Genomic DNA, 19119 nt, shown 5'->3' with positions numbered 1-19119 from the left:
TTATCATCAGTTGTCCTCTTGTGTCCACATCCAGGGAGGTTGTCTACAGCTCTGTGGAGCCTAAACTTCTGTTGTCACGGTATAATCCAGCTGCTTGGAGATGCTCTTTTGGCCTTTAACACGCTAGTCTAGATTGTTCTTCCTGGTCTCCTCAGACAACCGTCTCCTTTTCTTCGTCTGGTCCAGGTCCAGAGTGGTGAAGACCACGATACCAAACAGCAGACTTTTACCCTTTTAACCAGTTAAAGGTATAGTCTGTAATGTTGGAGAGCTAGCAAGATTTGAAAGTGGCACTTCCTCTAAGCCCCGCCCCCTCCTCCCCCTCCCGTCAGCGTTCCGTCCAAAGCCACGCCCCCACAAACTTTGGGGAATGCGCATTTGCTGGAGTCGAGTTTTCCAGGACATTTTGGACAGCACATTTTCAACAAAACTATCCCATGTCTCATTCACCTGTAAGCGAGGCCGATTTTAGGGGGGGCAGGGGTGGGCTGTGCCCACCCAAACGTGCGTCCTGCCCACCCAATCCCAATCAAAGTTATGGGGATCCTTTATGTTTTTATAATTTTATTTTTTTATAAATCTAAAAAAATATGAATGGACGGGAATGAAGGCATCTGGTTGGTTCTTTCCCCCCTGCCAATCCTCTGGTCCTCTGACCAATCCGTGCCATTCGGTGCACAAAAAACAGATTGGTCAGAGTTTTTACAGGATTAAAGCTGTCAGAGAGGTCGGATTTTTTTCTTTCCTTTTTCTGAACACATTATTCACTGGCTACTCTCAGGATGGAAGGACCATTTCACCCAGTATAACAATAAATGTTTTGAATAAGATTACATGATTAAATAGTCAAACTGACTGAAGATTGGAGACACCTGTGATTTTAAGTACACATTTTAACATGTTGCTGCAGATTTGTTCAGGCCAGTTTCTCTTTGTGCGTATTTATGGTACGCCTTTATGGTACCCCTTCTTATCACACTCATCTCTAATTCAAACACCTCATCAAACAGAAAACAGGATGGGGATTGGATCTCAGCTGACATGTGACACACATTGTTCACTTATTACCTGGAAGAGTCAACTCCTCCGCACCTGAGAGTTCACCGTGAAGGTTAGGCCGGCTCCCGCTCCTCGACAGAGATCACCAGTTTCACGTTGTTTCCATAGCTGGATGATTTCCTCCGCTCTCAGAGATGAGGCCCAGAAGTCAGCTTGGATGGTTGAAGCTATTTCTTCTAGTATCAGGTGAGCGTTATGCTTTTATTCTTTCTCTTTTTGTAAAAGAAGCATCGCCACACCTTCGTGGCATCATAAACGCTGTTAATCATTAAGTCGACTCCTTCTATTCGACTGGTAGCTGAATTATGATTGACCCAGGAGACCTGTTGGTTAAACGAATGTGTATAACTTGTGGTGGCTAGATTTCTGTGTTTTACTGGGGAATACGTTGCTTCTACGTTATAATGTTTTATTTATGAGTTTTAATTTACTTTTTTTTTATTTCCAGCGTTCCCCTGCTGCTGGAGTTTGGAAGTTTCTATCCCGGAGAGAGAATATAAGGTGGAAAAGGGAAACGATGTCACGATGACGTGTTCCTTCGTCCCAGCCGTGTCTGTTTTTAACAACTTTCTCCTCACATGGGACGCTTACCCCGACGCTGATGGCGCCCCACTGGTGAGATGTGGCGTGTGCAGGCCGATCGGTGATGTGATTCTGGTCTGAGATTTGTGATTACAGGTCGATTTCCGGGAGTAAAGTTGAGGAAATGCAGTTAAAATGCAGTCTCCAACTCTCATGGACGTGCTTCCTCAAATAGCCAACACATGAATTTGATATTTAAGATATTGCCAGTTTTTAGTTTATCTTCCACTGTTTCCAATTAATTTCCTAAAAACGTTCTCCTCAGTCAAAAAAATGAATATATATTTTTAAGAGGCTATAAAAATCTTAAAGGGGACCTATTATGAAAAACAGGTTTTCTCTTGGTTTAACATGTATAAAGTGGTCTCCCCTCAGCCTGCCAACTCAGAGAAGGAGGAAAGCAACCAAATTCTGCAGTGTCTGTACAGCCGCCCGGATGAGCCGTCCAGTGTGATGTGGCTTCTACGAGCCGTTCAGATTCTGCTTCCGTCGTTACTTAACGACGGGCGCGATTTACATCGGTTGGCCTCCGATGCTGAAATCACGCCCACAACTATCTCCGCTGGCCAGACCTTCCACCATTTTTTTGTAGCGGTGTATCGCGTCTTTCAGGCAGCCAATCAGCACAGTTCCTCATTATCATAGCCCCGCCCACTCAGAATCCCTCATAGATAATGAGGTTAGAGAATGGGAAGATAAAGACATGGCTCAGAGGCTGAATTTCTAATTTATTTAGCAAAAACTTAAACATTCAAGGCCTGTTTAAAATAGGTATTAGATGCCATAATAGGTCCCCTTTAAAACAGAGACCCATTTTAGTAAATAATAGTTTCTCTTTCTCAGTGTATAAGAAGAATTGGACAACCGTGCTGTGATGTCACCCTCGTTTTGTCTTGTACTGTCTGTCAGATGAATGGGTGGAGCTAACAGGCCTGTAAAACACCCACCACATGTCAACCACTGTTAGCCACTTTAGCTTAGCCTATGCTAACCTTTGATGCTAATTAATAGTTCTTTACATTCAATCAATCAATCAATCAAATTTTATTTATATAGCACCTTTCATCCAGGTACATGAAATACGAAGTGCTTTGACATTTTGACTGAAAAATAAGCGTAATAAACAAACAAAAACAAAAAAACTGGGAGACCAAAAAAATTAAAACTGGGAGACCAATGCACACTGACATACAATATAGTTAATTAAAATGAAAAAATGATAAAAGTTCAAGGATTAAGGCTAAAAAATAATCAGTCCACAGCAATAAAATATAATAATAAACACATTACAAGAAATAGATAAATAAATAAAACAAATACCTTTAAAAAATGTAAAAAATATTCATTCTGATCAAATCTGTTAGAATGTTCCTAATTTTTCGTGTCGCCCACTACAAAAACTAGCTATAGATACCAAACCAGGCTATAGATATGTTTATTTCTGCTGCATCCAGCCCCCAGTGGCAAGTTACTCAGGTTTTTTATACTTTCTTGTCGGTCTAAACCTGGAAGTTAGACGGGTATTTGGTAAAACTACCAAATAGAGCCACTTCAACTACTCTGTTTTCAACATTAAACACCTCTTTTAATAGAAACTGTTTTTAATGATTAACATGAGCCTCTGAAATTCCCTTTTCCTCCATAAGAAGATCTTTATTTATCTTATAATTACCCGTCTGCCCAAATCCATATTTGAGCCGTCCTCCAGCTTCCACTTACAATACAAATATAAATCTGTATGTTATTATCACATCAGAAAACACGGACCACACAGAACTGACCAGCAGTAATAATATTCTATTAAACAATAATATAATAGTAATCATTTCTCCATCACATATGAGGCTGATAAATAAATCCCAGGCACCAAAGTTACTCTATTCACTAAATTTAATTAAACTCCACAAATACAGGATGCATTTAGACATTAAATAATATGTTTCTGAAAATTAAATATGTATTTTACTATATTCATTACTAAAACTGATTCAGTTGCGTACTATTTTTCAATACTTCTTTCTTAAGTGAATGACATAACTAATGATGAGTATTTTCTGGTAATAACGAGCAGAAAATAAGAGGAAAGGAGTTTGCACTTCCCCCATTTGGTCGACATATTTGGGGGGAAATGAAAAACAGGAAGCGTGCGTAATTCTCTTCCGAGCCGAGTTGGTGACGTACCATCCCAGATAAATCTGAACAGCTCATGGATGATCTATTTTTAACTCTAGATAAGCAAAATTCAAAGTTACAGGATTGTTGGTTGTTTTTTTTAGGCTTCAGAGCCTCAAATGTGTGCTTTAAAACACAGAAATACCTTTTGAAAATGTCTTATGTTTACTCTAAAAGTAGACTTATAGTCAAGACCGCCTAAACAGAGACCAAGACACTAAGACCAGAGACTGAAATTAGTTCAGCTCAAGACCGAGACCAAACAGAAACCTAGTAATGTCCTGATCCTGCGTGATTGTAGAACATCAGCTCCATCCTGGTTCAGCTAGTTTCCATATGAGCTTGTATTCAACTGCAGCTCAATAACACAGAGAAGTGGATGATGATGTCGAACTCACTATAAATGTTTTCATCCATCAGCTGAGATCAGATATGTGTGGCGACTGCACTACTACCGCTATTTCTACACTATTGGAGGATTGACTCCAGTGCTTTTAAGGATTGACACGACTACTAACTAGTCCCAAAGTATCTAGCAGAATAACCAGCTCCAACACCCCCCTCCACCTCAGAGAAGGAATGAACAGTAAATGTTACTGATTTAAATTTGACTTAATTTGAAGATAAAACCAGAATTTTAAATATTAAAGATACAATTACCAATTTGAAATTTCATTATTTACCATTATAGTAATCAGATTACACCGTATATCAGCATCACTGAAATGGACCTGATGCTATATTCGTATATTTATTCAAAGAAGGCTGTTATAAACATTAAACTGTAATTATATACAGACACACATGCAGATGCACCAAACCATTAAATCAGATGCAAAATACAAATAGTTTACAAAACTTAACATTAACAATAGGAAGAGCTGCTGATCACCAGATTCTGTCACTTTGGTGAGCAACGGCATCTCAATGATCCGAGTCCGAGACCTGGAGAGACCGAGACAAGACCAGGACCACAAAAAAGTGGTCTCCAGAACTACAAGTCTATCTAAAAGACAGTAATATCTTCTGTGGTGCGGCCGCGCTACAGCGAAGACCTTTGTCCAGGAAAGGATGAGTCGGTTGATGAGTTAGAACCGTGTTGTGTAAATAACTAACTGACACAGAATGAATCACTTTTTAATGTGACAACACCTTTGTTTCGCTGTGGTTTGTATTCTGTCGTAGTTGATGTAAATTCACTAATATAACTTGGAGGCTGCTGCAGAAGCAATGAGGTGATTCCAAAGAAACAAACTGTTTAAATGAAAATAAAAATAATTAAATAAATATGAATATTTAACAGGCACAGTGATAAATGAACCTTCATTTTTCTAAGCACACATCTTGTGTTTACTTTTCCAGAAAACAGTGGCCTCGTACTTTTTGAACAGCCCTGTCGACATTGCACCAAATTACGAGGGCAGAGCGTTCCTGGACGTCAACATCGCTGCGGGAACCGCCACGCTGCGCCTATCGAAGACGACCACCACCGACAACCGCCACTACCAGTGCAGCGTAAAAATATCAGGCGACGACGAGGGAACGACCGCCGCCACCACGTCCCTCTTGGTCCTGGGTAAGAATTAGGAATAGCCGATATTTTACCGTTCACGATATACCGTCAAAGAAATTCTCCACGGTAAGAATTTGTCATCTCGAGGTAAAAATAATAAATTCCCGTTGATGACGGAAGGAAGAAAGAAAGAAAGAAAGAAAGAAAGAAAGAAAGAAAGAAAGAAAGAAAGAAAAAAAAAAGAAAGAAAGAAATAGAAATGAGCCAGAAAGAAAGAAAGAAAGAAAGAAAGAAAGAAAGAAAGAAAGAAAGAAAGAAAGAAAGAAATAGAAATGAGCCAGAAAGAAAGAAAGAAAGAAATGAGCCAGAAAGAAAGAAAGAAATGAGCCTGAAAGAAAGAAAGAAAGAAATGAGCCAGAAAGAAAGAAAGAAATGAGCCTGAAAGAAAGAAAGAAAGAAAGAAAGAAAGAAAGAAAGAAAGAAAGAAAGAAAGAAAGAAAGAAAGAAATAGAATTGAGCCAGAAAGAAAGAAAGAAAGAAATGAGCCAGAAGAAAGAAAGAAAGAAATGAGCCTGAAAGAAAGAAAGAAAGAAATGAGCCAGAAAGAAAGAAAGAAATGAGCCTGAAAGAAAGAAAGAAAGAAAGAAAGAAAGAAAGAAAGAAAGAAAGAAAGAAAGAAAGAAAGAAAGAAAGAAAGAAAGAAAGAAAGAAAGATTAATTCCCGTTGATACGTTTTTGTGTAACAAAAATGGCGGAACAGGAATATTTTATCAATTCAATTTAATTGGTGTAGTTTAGTAGTATTTAGTATTCTTTTAGAGCAGTGTTTTGGCTCCAAAGACTGAATGTGGTGATAGATTTATAGTTACAAAGGTAGAGTTGGATTGGTATTTTTTTTTATCGTCATTTTTATCGTTATCAGGATAAATGCCAGAAATTATCGTGATACATTTTTTAGTCCATACCGCCCATCCATAGTCAACATAATCGCATAATCAACACATGTACGTTCTTTATTTCTTTATGTCTTCACTATAGTATCAAGAAAAACGTTTGGACGCTTCTAGTTCCTCAATTTGTCCAACAGAGTTTAAGATAATCACTCTTCTATTCATAATATTCTGCATCCTCTTTCCTGAAGCATACTTTTACCGTCAGTGCTCCACAGCATATGCTAACTTAATCTAGCATTATTTTATCTTTTATCTTTCATCTTTCTGCAGTAGTAAACCTGCAAGAGGTTCTCTGTCATCTCTGTAATTTTACCTTGTAAAAAAAGTGTCCGGTTGCAGCTTGGAGGGGCCCGTGCATCCCTCCTGCTGGTTCAAAAACAAGGTTTAAGGACTGGGAACATCTAAAGCTTTGAAACTTGCATTTCTTCCCACGAACATGATTTTTGAAAAAGCTACACCCCCGACAACCTTATAGGTCTGAGGCAGGCAATAGGCAACTTTTCTTGCATGGTGGACTTTCAGTTTTTAACCTCATAATTACAATAAAAACAATAAATTCAGTAGTCTTGGATCAAATGTTTTATCTAAAATCCTTTCAGAGTACACACCGTGTTTGCGTTTTGTGCTCCGACTTTCCAGCGTTTTCCGGATTTTACACTAATTATAAATTTCAATTTGATAAAAACAAATGAAGCTGTATTTTATGTGAACAGACTATTTAAGAAGAACTGGACAAGTGGAAAAGTGGAAAGTTGTGTCTATTGTGCAAAATGAACAAAGGTAGAAAATTAGCTCTGTTAGGTCAAGAACTTGATGACTTTAATAGGTTTTTTTTTGGTTTTTTTTAAGCAGTAAGTTTGGTTCTCAACATTGGTAACAAAACACAAAACCGACACGGAGCCGACCAAAACAGCAATCGACCCAAATCTCAAGAACTGATCACAGTCTGAGCTAAGCTACCGCTAACTAACCCCAAAACTACAGAGCAAGCATGCAGGTGAACAAGCCAGTGTGTATGTCTATGTGTGTGTGTGCGTGTATGTATATGATCATGCGTGTGTGTGTGTGTGTGTGTGTGTGTGTGTGTGTGTGTGTGTGTGTGTGTATACGTAGGTGTGTGTGTACATGTCTGTGTGGCTATGTGTGTGTGTGTGTGTGTGTGTGTACGTATATGTGTGTGTGGCTGTGTATGTGTGTGTATGTGTGTGTATACGTATGTGACTGAGTGGCTATGTGTGTGTGTGTGTGTGTGTGTGTGTGTGTGTGTGTGTGTGTGTGTGTGTGTGTGTGTGTGTGTGTGTGTGTGTGTGTGTGTGTGTGTGTGTGTGTGTGTGTGTGTGTGTGTGTGAGCATGTATATGTATGTGTGGCTAAATATGTCGGTGTGTGTGTATGCATATGTGTGGCTATGTGTGTGTATGTGTGCATATATGAATATGTATATATGTGTATGTGTACGTGAGTGTGTATATGTCTATGTGGCTATGTGTATGTATGTGTATGTGTGTGTGTGTGTGTGAGCATGTATATGTATGTGTGGCTAAATATGTCGGTGTGTGTGTATGCATATGTGTGGCTATGTGTGTGTATGTGTGCATATATGAATATGTATATATGTGTATGTGTACGTGAGTGTGTATATGTCTATGTGGCTATGTGTATGTATGTGTATGTGTGTGTGTGTGTGTGTGTGTATGTGTATGTATTCTAGTGTGTCTAAAAAGGTTATTTAGACACGTGAAAGCACATATCATAAAAATGCCCATCCACTCGAAGAAAACAAATTAGCTTAAACATTGGTGGGTACCATTCTACTGATCACAGGTAGGGACATGTCCCTTTCCCCCATACCTAGGTCCTTGTCTTTGAAGTTTGTCGTTGCACCAGTTATGCATTTCTGTTAACGTTCAACTCTTTCTCTCCCAGAGCCCCCCTCCCCACCGATCTGCAGTCTCCAAGGTGCAGCAGAGTATTTTAAAAACATCAACATCACCTGCAAGTGTGAAGAGGGGTCCCCAACACCAAACTACGGGTGGACAAGCTACAGTGTCGCCAACATTCCCAGACGATTACCACCGAAGGCAACTCAGAGTATGCAATTTGACGTTTTACCTTGAAGAACCTTTTTTATAAAGCGACTTGATAGTTTTCATGAGTGGAAACCTTTTTACTGGCGGATAATTTCTGTGCCGTTCTGACTCATTTTCATGGTTACATTGCAGGAGATGGAGTTTTGTCTCTCTTCAATATTTCAAAAGAAACATCTGGATTCTACGTCTGCCGGGCAGAAAATACAGTCGGTTTTGCCACCTGCAACTTCACCTTAGCCGTGGTGCCTGGTGAGTCTCAGTATGTTCAAGCGCTCAGTTGTCCACAGTGATGAACCTCTGCCGTTCGCTTCAGCTTCCTTCATCCAGTCCGTTTCATTGAAGTTTGACAGTTTGCAATGTATTGATGGACGATGCATTGATTATGTCCTTGTGTATTCAATTCAATTCAATTCACTTTTATTTATATTCAGATTCAGATTCAGAGAAACTTTATTCATCCCCGAGGGGCAATTCAGGACAACTAAGCAGCAATACAAGACAGTAAATCCGCTCAGCTGCCGGCCGGTCGACCGGAACGAAAGAGAAAGCATTATAGCCAGGAAGGCGTTGAAAGTAGGGAGGTGTGGTTATCAGCAAATTTATGTGTGGCGGTGAGTCCATGAACACGCTCAGAGCTGCCTCAGCCAATGTCCTTGGTGTTATCAGACGGCTCGGTCAGTTCTGAAAACAGGTCAGCGGATGATCTGGAGAGGGAAGGGTTATTCCGGGGCAGAGTCACCTTGTTTACATTCCACCAGGAAGATTGTGACTACAGCAATCAGCCAAACCGCTGTGTCAAGGCCAGATTATAGAATCAACAATTTTATTGAAAAGAACAGGCAGAGCAGTAATTTTCCGTCAGCCTTAAGTCTCTGGTTCCTCAATGGCGACTTCAATCAGACGAATTTGTGATTAATTCCCACCAAGCCGAGCTTCCAACTTCTCCATGTTCTTTTCCATCTTGCCAATGAGCTCGAAGACCGCCGCTAGCCTGCAAAAGCCTGCATCCAGCTTGCAGCCTTGCTCCCCCAGCTTTAAAGTCAGAGTGTTAGTCGCAGCGCTTATCCCTTCAGTCACGTCAGGCAGCTCGGAGAGGGCCAAAACAGCTGTCACCGACTTACGCGTTTGTCGATAGACGAGGAATCCCCCCGCTCCAATTAGGAGAAATCCTGCTATCATAAATCCAATTATGAAGGCGTCTTCAACGTCCTCGACAGACAGGATCGCCAGGCAAAACGGCTTCCAATGTTTCCAGGAATCCATTGTGTATCCAGCAAAAAATGTCCCATCGGGGTAAGAGGGCTCCCTTACCCCCTCACTTCTCGTCGCAAAAATGTGGTCGATTGTGCTGAGAGACCAGTTAATCAATTCCATGATTGTAGGTTTCGGAGGAATGAAAAGAAAAGACTCTGAAAACGAGACAGGACAAAAAGCAGTAGTAGGGCAGATAGATAAGGGAGAGGAGCAGAGAAGCGTCCGCCTTCGCTGAGAGCCGGAAGAGAAAAAAAACATCATATAGCATCTATTACAACAGAAGTTGTCTCTAGGAGCTTTCCAGAGACCCAGAACATGACATGTATGTATGTGGGATCTTTTGCAACATAGAAGGTACAAAATACAGCAAAAGTAACTTTTGGCCAAAGATGGATATTTCAATAATCTGCAAAAATACAACTATGGTGCTGGCAGTTCTCTGCAGAACTACAGTCCTACTGTACCTTCAGGTTTTCCTGCACAGCCCTGTAACCTCTGCTGTAGTTGCTTAATCAATCCAGTGTGTTGCAGACACCTTGTGCTAACTGCTTACTGAATACTTTATCTTGTACTAAGAACATTTATTTTTGAAATTATCTCAGCGAGCATGAAGGCTGGTTCAACTGCAGCAATAGTCGGAGGAGTCCTTGCAGGTGTACTGGTTCTGGGGATTATCATCTTTTGCTACTGCCGGCACAAGAACAAAAAAGACAAATATGCTGAAGGGTAAGTAGTGCATGTCCTATGCACCTATAATAATTAGAAACTGCAATAAGTCGGAGAACAAGCAACCGTCATGACGTGTTAGAGGTTTTACCTGGTATGTGCCTCAGCTCCCCAGGTGAGATGGAGTTTTATGACAAAGATGGTCCTGAGGCCGGGGAGGATGACAGGTCAACCATTCCAAGACAGAAAGAAGACTCTGACATTGTTCCCGGAGGCGATTACGCCACAGGAGGAGCAGGGCAGAGGTCTGAGGACGACCGGTTCGATGGGAAGGGCAGTGAGGTTGGCTCGCGACATTACCGTGACGACCAGCATGATGGGAAGGGCAGTGAGGTTGGCTCGCGACATTACCGTGACGACCAGCATGGTCATCATCGGGGAAGTCGCGATCATCTTGACGATCAACGCGATCGCCATGGCAGTCGGGATCGCCTTGACGATCAACGCGATCGTCATGGCAGTAGGGATCGCCTTGACGATCAACGCGATCGCTATGGCAGTCGAGATCGCCTTGACGATCAACGCGATCGTCATGGGAGTCGGGATCGCCTTGACGATCAACGTGATCGCTATGGCAGTCGGGATCGCCTTGACGATCAACGCGATCGCCATGGTAGTCGGGATCGCCTTGACGATCAACGCGATCGCCATGGCAGTAGGGATCGCCTTGACGATCAACGCGGACGCTATGGTGGCAGTCGTGATCACCTTGACAACCGTCGAGACCATTATGGTGGCAGTCGTGATCACATTGAGTACATTGACGATTACAGAGATTGATGTGAACATATCCGAGGTTGCTGAACGCTCGTTGGACGGCTGCCACGGCTACCTTCGGGGCTGGCGACCAAAACCTTGTCCAAGCCAACTGGACTTCCTTCAACCAGGTAACCAAATCCACTGGTTGAGGAGGGCCAGTTAAATGTCAAAAAAATGTATGTTTTTTAGTTGAAGAAAATATCAAAAATACCAGATATGTTTTGGCGAAAGCCAATAACCCTAAAATCTTGTGACACTGCTTCACCAATCACACCAGGCCTTTAACTGTATTGATCATGTTCTAGTGTCCCTTTCTTCCCTTTACTCTGTCCTGATATCATTCAAATTAAATCAGCTAAGAAAAGGTATTTTTCTGAGTTTGTAAAAAACATTATAGAACAAACTGCAGGTTTATTTAACAGTAACATTCCCGCCTTCAGTTTCATGACTAACAAAAGATGAAAACTGCGAATTGCTGGACAGCCGGTGACGAACGAACAGCCTTTCATCCTTCTGATAGAGAACATTGCAATGCTCCCATGACAACAAACAGTTTAAGGTTTTAAACAATAAATAAATAATTAACTCAGTTTTAATGTGTATTCCACCAAAATCCATCAATGTGCCATCTTGGATGGTTTAAATGGCATTATGGCCATTTTTTCCACAAGTTAATGCAGTTTTATTAGGTCTTAATGGAATGTCTGTGATATACTTTAGTCGAAATACCACAGGCATACAGTATAAAAGCTCCTTTTCAACAGTTTCTTTACTGCTCTTTACCTACCAGATGGTTTTAGGAGGGTGGAGTCAGCAACACGGCTCCACCCACCTATCCTGCAGGGCGTGTCTATTTTGAGCTAAGTGGTACAGCTTTATATCACCCTCCTCCTAGGCGTAAAAAAAAAAAATTAAACACTCTGACTCTGATCTGGGTGTGTGATGTCACAGTACCAAGCAGATCTGACCTTTTGAGCCAGTAGTGAAGTCAGATTTCCAGTGAATGCTCCAAAGCACAGAATAAGTTTATTCTTATCATATAAAAATGTCACAGAGCAAAGGATGAGGTCCTTTGAAGGATCCTTGACATCAAAACTGTCTTTGATTTGATTTGATTGTATCTATATTTGATTACATTGCATTCTCAATTTGCAACATTTATGAGAAGCAACTTTTTATTGGTAGCGTAAATGGCGTGGAGTAAGATTGAGTTTTCACTGTAACTTGCTTCTTTTTCAGATTTACTCAGTTAAATTTGTTTTATTATCAATCTATCAACTGGGTAAACTACCTCTGTACATATCCAATTTATTAAAATATTACTCTTGTAGCTATAACACTAGATCATCAGAGAAAATTCTCCTCATGGTCCCAAGCACTCGAACAGAGTTGGTAAATCGGCCTTTTCCTTTTATGCACCGCAAGCTTGGAATGAGCTACAACACATACTCAACTTGAAATATTTACCTTCTCTTAACATGTTCAAACATATGTTAAAATCATTTTTCACAGAACAATGTCATTGTTTTTAATCAAGTGTCATTCTTTGTCATGAATTCTTTTTAGCTTTCTGATCCTTGTATGTTTTAATGTTTGTTTGTTTCTTGTTTTGATATGTTTTTTTGTTTTTTTTTGTAAAGTTACTTGTCCTTGTATGTATTTTCTTTTATATGAAACTGAATTTATTTTTCTGCTGCCATCTTGACCAGGACTCCCTGGCAGAAGAGATATTGTATCTCAATGGGACTTTCCTCGATAAATAAAGGATAAATAAAAATCAGAATTCATGGGAATCTCTACTGGTGATAAAATATGATCCTATATATACTGATTATATACAACATGCGCTTGGGTGTCTGAAGTCACTACCACTGCTGCCACTAATGATGATAATGAAAGTGAAATGTTCAGATTTTCATGTATTGTGACATCACAAATGCACATCAGGGAAGATAATAGATAATATCCAAAAAAATCAGCTCCCTTTCATACAGTTAACCGCAGTCTACTGCTGTCTACTCTCAAATCCAGGCATATTGCATTCTTTTTTCTGATCCTATCTCACCGAATGTTCCTTTAAAGTGCCATGGCAAGGAGAAACATTTTCGTGTCATTGCCTTTCCACAGGAGTGCCCCAAGGCTCAGTGCTCGGCCCCCTTCTCTTTGCATGGGCCAGTTTATCCACCCTAACGTCTTCTCATATCACCACTACGCAGACGATACACAACTTTACCTATCATTCCTGCCACATGACCTCATCTCTTCTCAAATGTCCACCACCTTCCACTTCCCTTATCTAAGACTTAAGTTCTGGTTATCCATACCCATCATTTGATCATTCATAACATCAGCATAAATATTGCTTCTATTCTTGGTCTCAACAGACTCAACATGTCACTTAACTCCTGGTACAGGCCATGATTATATCGCTTCTTAATTACCACTGTGCCCTCTGGTCTACCAGCTTGCTCAGTAAAACTCTGCAGAAGGTCCAGCACAAGGCAGTGCATCTGGTTTTCAATCAACCCATAAGGTTACCTGTGACACCTCTGTTAACCTCTGACCTTCACTGGCTACCTGTGCCTGTTCAAATCAAACACAAGTCACCGACACCTACAAGTTGAAATCATTTCATTGAACTCAATTGTAAAGTATAATTACAAGTTCAGTCTACGAAGTAAAGGCCTCAATTGCCTTTTACTTTGGTTGAATATTTGTACTGTATTTGTTTTTGTGATGTAAAAGTTCACTCTTGGAATGTTTTATGTGCATTTTTATATGGCGCTTAATAAAATGTCTTAAGGACAGTGGTGTCGAGTGAAATTCCTATAAAAATGACCTGATTTCATAAACCTTCTGTCACATTTTTATTTAACCTTATTTCAACAAATTACAAATATAATCACTTAAGGCACACTTTCTATAAAAGTGTGTGTTCAGCCAGTTTAGCAACGTAAAAAAAAATATCACATGAAACAAAAAAGAAAAGCAAGTTTCTCTACAATGGAATATAAAGTTTGAGATGACTAAATATAAAATGCATCATAAATAAAATGTATTATTATTATATTATTTAATACCATTATTATTATTATTATTATTATTATTATTATTATTATTATTATTAAATCGATTAATCAATGTTATTATAGTGATTTGTTGAATGACTTGTCCGTTCTTCCATCCATTCAAGTGCGGTTCTTTTACACTGTTAGAAATTGCCAGTGTTTCACAATAATTAGCAGTGTTATTTTACAGTAACTTATTGTAATTAGGTTTCCCTGTAATATCCCAATGAAAACATCAGTCTCCTTGGATTTTACAGCAATTAACTCATATTTTACAGTAAAATCCTGTAATCAAGAAGCCCCTTTAATATCACTACAAGTTCTGTAATATCACAGCAACACAGAAAAAATATACGTCTCTGGATTCAGTGTTTTCCAAAAAAAATCTGATTATTCACCAAAAAGTAATTTTCCTTCAATTTTAATTGTATATTGTGTATATGTAATAAGTATATTTATATAAATATTTATATGGGCATGTGTGTACAAATATATAGAAATACTATGTGTATGTATGTATAGGTAAGTGTGTGAGTACAGTATGAGTATAATTATAGTATAGTTAGTTATTATAAATACGTGTTAATAAATTATTAGTGAATGGGGGTAGGATTAAATAAGTTTACACTTCTTTCTACTCCTTTTTGCACATGTAATTAAGATATTAAGTGTTAAAGTATGAAATTCTTTTTTTGTCTTTTTTGTTTGCTTTGTTTTGTTTTCTTATCTTCTCTTTAATTGTTGTCTTTTACATGTACAAAATAAAAAATCAAATCAAATCAAATCAAATCAAATTGACATACATTCAAAAGAATGCTCTACAATCTTTTGTTTGTTGGACAAGGAGGACGTATATTCTAAGCCTCGACATTGCCTTCAAAAAAGTCCACATTAATTATTATCCCAATCAAAACTAAGTTTTTATTTTTTTTATTTAACCTTTATTTAACCAGGAAAATCCCATTGAGATTAAAAACCTCTTTTTAAGTGAGACCTGGCCAAGATAGGCAGCAGCAATTAAAACACATAGTTAAAAATGGCAGAAAACACCAACAGATAAAATACAATTAAAATTAAATTAAAAAAGCAAGCAAATCACAAAAAACGGGTACATGTGATGGAGTCGGCCTCAAGTATTTTCAATTTAGATTCAAAATTTCTCAGAGAAATTAACTCTGTTAGCCTCCAGTCATATTGTAATATGTTCCAGGCTGAAGGAGCAGAATAAACAAAGGCTCTTTTGCCAGTTCAGTACGGGCAAAAGGAACAGAGAGCAACAGGTATACAGTCTTGTGAACGTAGCAAGTAAGAACCAGGACTTCTCTGTCCAATCAAGGAGCAGATGTAAGAAGGCAGCAGACCAAGCATTGCCTTATATATAAAAGTAATATAAGCAGTACTGGAGTTGAGGGGGGATGAGGGGGGATGGCATCCCCCCCTGAAATAAAAACGGTCCAAATCATCCCCCCTGTAAAACTGCCATCCCCCCTTTCCATCCCTTATGTCATTTCATCAATGAATGTGGTTTTACTGCTATTTCAACATTTAGAGTCATCACCAGAAAAATAACACCAGAAAAATAACTTATTTGACAATTTTCACCTGTTTCAAGTAAATTTTCCCTTGAAATAAGTAGAAAAATCTGCCAGTGGGACAAGATTTATCTTCTCATTACAAGCATAAAAATCTTGTTCCACTGGCATCCATTTTTCTACTTATTTCAAGTGAAAATCTACTTGAAACAGGTGAAAATTGTTGTTTTTTCCAGTGATGAGTCTTGTTTTAAGTGTAATAAGATTTTTTTACTAAAATGAGACATTTTAACTAGAAACTAAATATGACTTATCCTGTGAAGGACAGATTCATATTGATAAGTTCAGAAAACTGTTTTTTATTGTTGTGTTTTGATGTATTTGATGTAAGCCCAGTGGATATTTAAAGCTTACAAAAGGCTGCATTTAACTGCTGCTATGTCATTCCTGCAGTATTTCTGCAGGTGATTTGGTCAGTGCTATTATTTGTAATATATTATATTATTTGAAATCAGGACAAATTATCTGTCCCCATATGATAAAATCCACCATCCCCCCTGATTTTTTTTACAACTCGAGTACTGAATATAAGTGATTTGATGGATAAATGTAATTTACTATTTAAAAAAAAATACTTAATTGGCTTTATGTACGCTTGTGAATGAAAGAAACGCCTCTTTCCTGGAGCCCTGACCCCACACACCTATGGACTGATATTTGGTGGCGCTGTTGCGCCGCGAGACGCGCCAGCTGCGTAAAGTGCGTAAAGCGGCCAGTCCCGTTAGTCGGAGCAGCCGGAGACGGTCGGCAGCAGAAACACGGGACGACATGAACAACATGCGGATTAACTGGACCTGACTACACGAACGGACAGGATCATGAATTTTTACCGGCTGGCCGTTTTCCTGGGAGCCACGGGTGAGTTTATCCCCCCCAAAAATCTGTGGAAATGTCTTTGTTCGTTCGCGACAACATCGCAACAGGTTGAGCCCATAAACTTCAGCTCTTCCCAGACCTGCTGCATCAGAGGACTCGGCAAAAGGGCTTGCTTCCTGTTTTTTGTTTGGGAGGTCAAATGATGGCTTACACACTTATTTAATTTACATTTTTAGGGAGCTTTGGCTCTGTAAATCATTTCAGAGACAGATATTCAATAATATGTCGATGGAAGTAATGATTTACCTCAAAGCTTCACTATAACTTAACTGTCTAAACAGCATTTTACCTGCTGGGTAAACTGTGTCGACTGCTTTCCAAGAAAATAGCTAAAAATTGCAAGTTTAAGTTTCCAAAAGGTGGTTAAATGATGTGTTTTTGTGATTTCTGTGACTCAAATATGACAAATGGTTTATTTAAATCTTTTATCCAGGGAGGATAAACATTTCAGCATTTTATGCATTCAATTCTTTTGATATTTTAAACCCAAAATAAATACAAATAATAATAAAACTCAAACTGATCCCAAAGCTGAGCAGATCTGCTCCAGAGGAGCCTGAAAGTGCTCATGTGGGTTTGTAAAACTGCTGAGGAAACCTTTATCAGCACAGAGACTATATATATTCGGACTTATCGGGCACCTTTTGTTGGAATAATGACTCAATGTGAAGGAATGCGCTGCTTGGTAAAGACAGGAAACGTGAAGTCTGTGGAGAGGAAGAGAGTGCGTGTTTCAGGAAGCGTGTGTGAGTCCAGCAGCAGGAGTGAGACCTGCAAACAGGACTTCAGCTGCAGATCTGTTCCTGCACCTGCAGGGGAGGCTGCAGGTGAGAGGAGGAGGGTGCGCGCACCCGGTGCACCTGCGCATTAGCGCACAGTGGGTCACTCAGGTGTGAAACTTCCTGGCTAGCAGGTTCATTTGAAGGCGGATGAGGGAATAACGGTTTGGTTTAAATCTCTGGCAGGTAATTGGTCAGTTCACTAAGCTGGAGGCTCCCATTGGTCGGGAATCTGCGACCTCCTCCCTCTCCCTGCTCCTCAAGTGGGACATAAGAGGAGGGGGGGGGGGGGGGGGGGGGGGGGATAACAATGGCCTGGAGTATGGAGTAAAAAGGAAACAAAGGGAAGAGCAAAACTCCATCGTGGGAGGAATTTAGGATCTCAGTCTCCCTCCTAGTGGTTATCCTACAAGTAAATATTTACAGGTTTAAAATTAGAAACACAAAAGTTGGGAAATCATTTACACACCAGTTGAGTAAAGAGAAACTATTGAAACCAATTTGAAGTATTTTTTTCAAGCTAAATGAAATTGTTGCACTTGGCATTATCAAAGAATTAAAAGGTAGCAGCTCGTGAGCTGCAAAACAGTCTTGAATGACCAACTTTTGTGATTTCAAACGCAAAAGTTGGAAATCATTTACACACCAGTTGGTTAAAGAGAAACATTTGAAACCATTTTGAAGTATTTTTTTCAAGCAAAATGAAATTGTTGCACTTGGCATTATCAAAGAATTTTTGATATTTTTTGCAGCTTGTGAGCTGCAAAACAGTCTTGAAGGACCAACTTTTGTGATTTCAAACGCAAAAGTAGGAAATCATTTACACACCATGGTTAAAGAGAAACATTTGAAACCAATTTGAAGTATTTTTTTCAAGCAAAATGAAATTGTTGCACTTGGCATTATCAAAGAATTAAAAGGTAGCAGCTTGTGAGCTGCAAAACAGTCTTGAAGGACCAACTTTTGTGATTTCAAACGCAAAAGTTGGAAATCACTTACACACCAGTTGAGTAAAGAGAAACATTTGAAACTATTTTGAAGTATTTTTCTCATGCAAAATTAAATTGTTGCACTTGGCATTATCAAAGAATTAAAAGGTAGCAGCTTGTGAGCTGCAAAACAGTTTTGAATGACCAACTTTTGTGATTTCCAACACAAAAGTCGGAAATCATTTACACACCAGTTGGTTAAAGAGAAACATTTGAAACCATTTTGAAGTATTTTTTTAATGCAAAATGAAATTGTTGCACTTGGCATTATCAAAGAATTAAAAGCAGCTTGTGAGCTGCAAAACAGTTTTGAATGACCAACTTTTGTGATTTCAAACGCAAAAGTTGAAATCATTTACACACCAGTGGGTTAAAGAGAAACATTTGAAACTATTTTGAAGTATTTTTTTTCGAGCAAAATGAAATTGTTGCACTTGGCATTATCAAAGAATTAAAAGGTAGCAGCTTGTGAGCTGCAAAACAGTCTTGAAGGACCAACTTTTGTGATTTCAAACGCAAAAGTTGGAAATCATTTACACGCAGTTGAGTAAAGAGAAACATTTGAAACCATTTTGAAGTATTTTTTTCAAGCAAAATGAAATTGTTGCACTTGGCATTATCAAAGAATTAAAATGTAGCAGCTTGTGAGCTGCAAAACAGTTTTGAATGACCAACTTTTGTGATTTCAAACGCAAAAGTTGGAAATCA

The 19119-nt window shown here is 39.1% G+C and overlaps 2 protein-coding genes across 3 annotated transcripts in view; both read left to right on the top strand.

The window, feature by feature from the left end:
• The first annotated feature begins 1097 nt into the window (after positions 1–1097).
• Positions 1098–13484, top strand: LOC133446193 (cell surface A33 antigen-like). Its single transcript, XM_061724116.1, has 7 exons — positions 1098–1245; positions 1508–1674; positions 5176–5389; positions 8205–8369; positions 8501–8617; positions 10225–10348; positions 10456–13484. The coding sequence occupies exons 1-7, from the start codon at positions 1194–1196 to the stop codon at positions 11126–11128; spliced, it is 1512 nt and encodes a 503-aa protein (XP_061580100.1). The 5' UTR covers positions 1098–1193; the 3' UTR covers positions 11129–13484.
• Positions 13485–16488: 3004 nt separating this feature from the next.
• LOC133446192 (immunoglobulin-like domain-containing receptor 2) overlaps positions 16489–19119 on the top strand; it is a 32959-nt gene continuing 30328 nt past the window's right edge. For both annotated transcript variants that reach the window (XM_061724114.1, XM_061724115.1), the window contains exon 1: positions 16489–16625. In XM_061724114.1, the coding sequence (XP_061580098.1) occupies positions 16586–16625 (40 nt within the window). In that variant the 5' untranslated portion in view covers positions 16489–16585. The remainder of the gene's footprint in view (positions 16626–19119) is intronic.

The sequence above is a fragment of the Cololabis saira genome, chromosome 6 (assembly GCF_033807715.1).
Source record: "Cololabis saira isolate AMF1-May2022 chromosome 6, fColSai1.1, whole genome shotgun sequence".
NCBI classification, from domain to species: domain Eukaryota; kingdom Metazoa; phylum Chordata; class Actinopteri; order Beloniformes; family Belonidae; genus Cololabis; species Cololabis saira.
Note: the sequence above shows the minus strand (reverse complement) of the source record. Positions and strands in the feature narration are given on the sequence as shown.

Bases quoted from the DNA above. Each gene is read 5' to 3' on its own strand.
- LOC133446193 (XM_061724116.1), top strand. From the start codon at position 1,194: ATGAGGCCCAGAAGTCAGCTTGGATGGTTGAAGCTATTTCTTCTAGTA. The intron at 1,246-1,507 runs GTGAGCGTTATG...TTTTATTTCCAG, and splicing joins GCTATTTCTTCTAGTATCAG to CGTTCCCCTGCTGCTGGAGT. The intron at 5,390-8,204 runs GTAAGAATTAGG...TTTCTCTCCCAG, and splicing joins CACGTCCCTCTTGGTCCTGG to AGCCCCCCTCCCCACCGATC.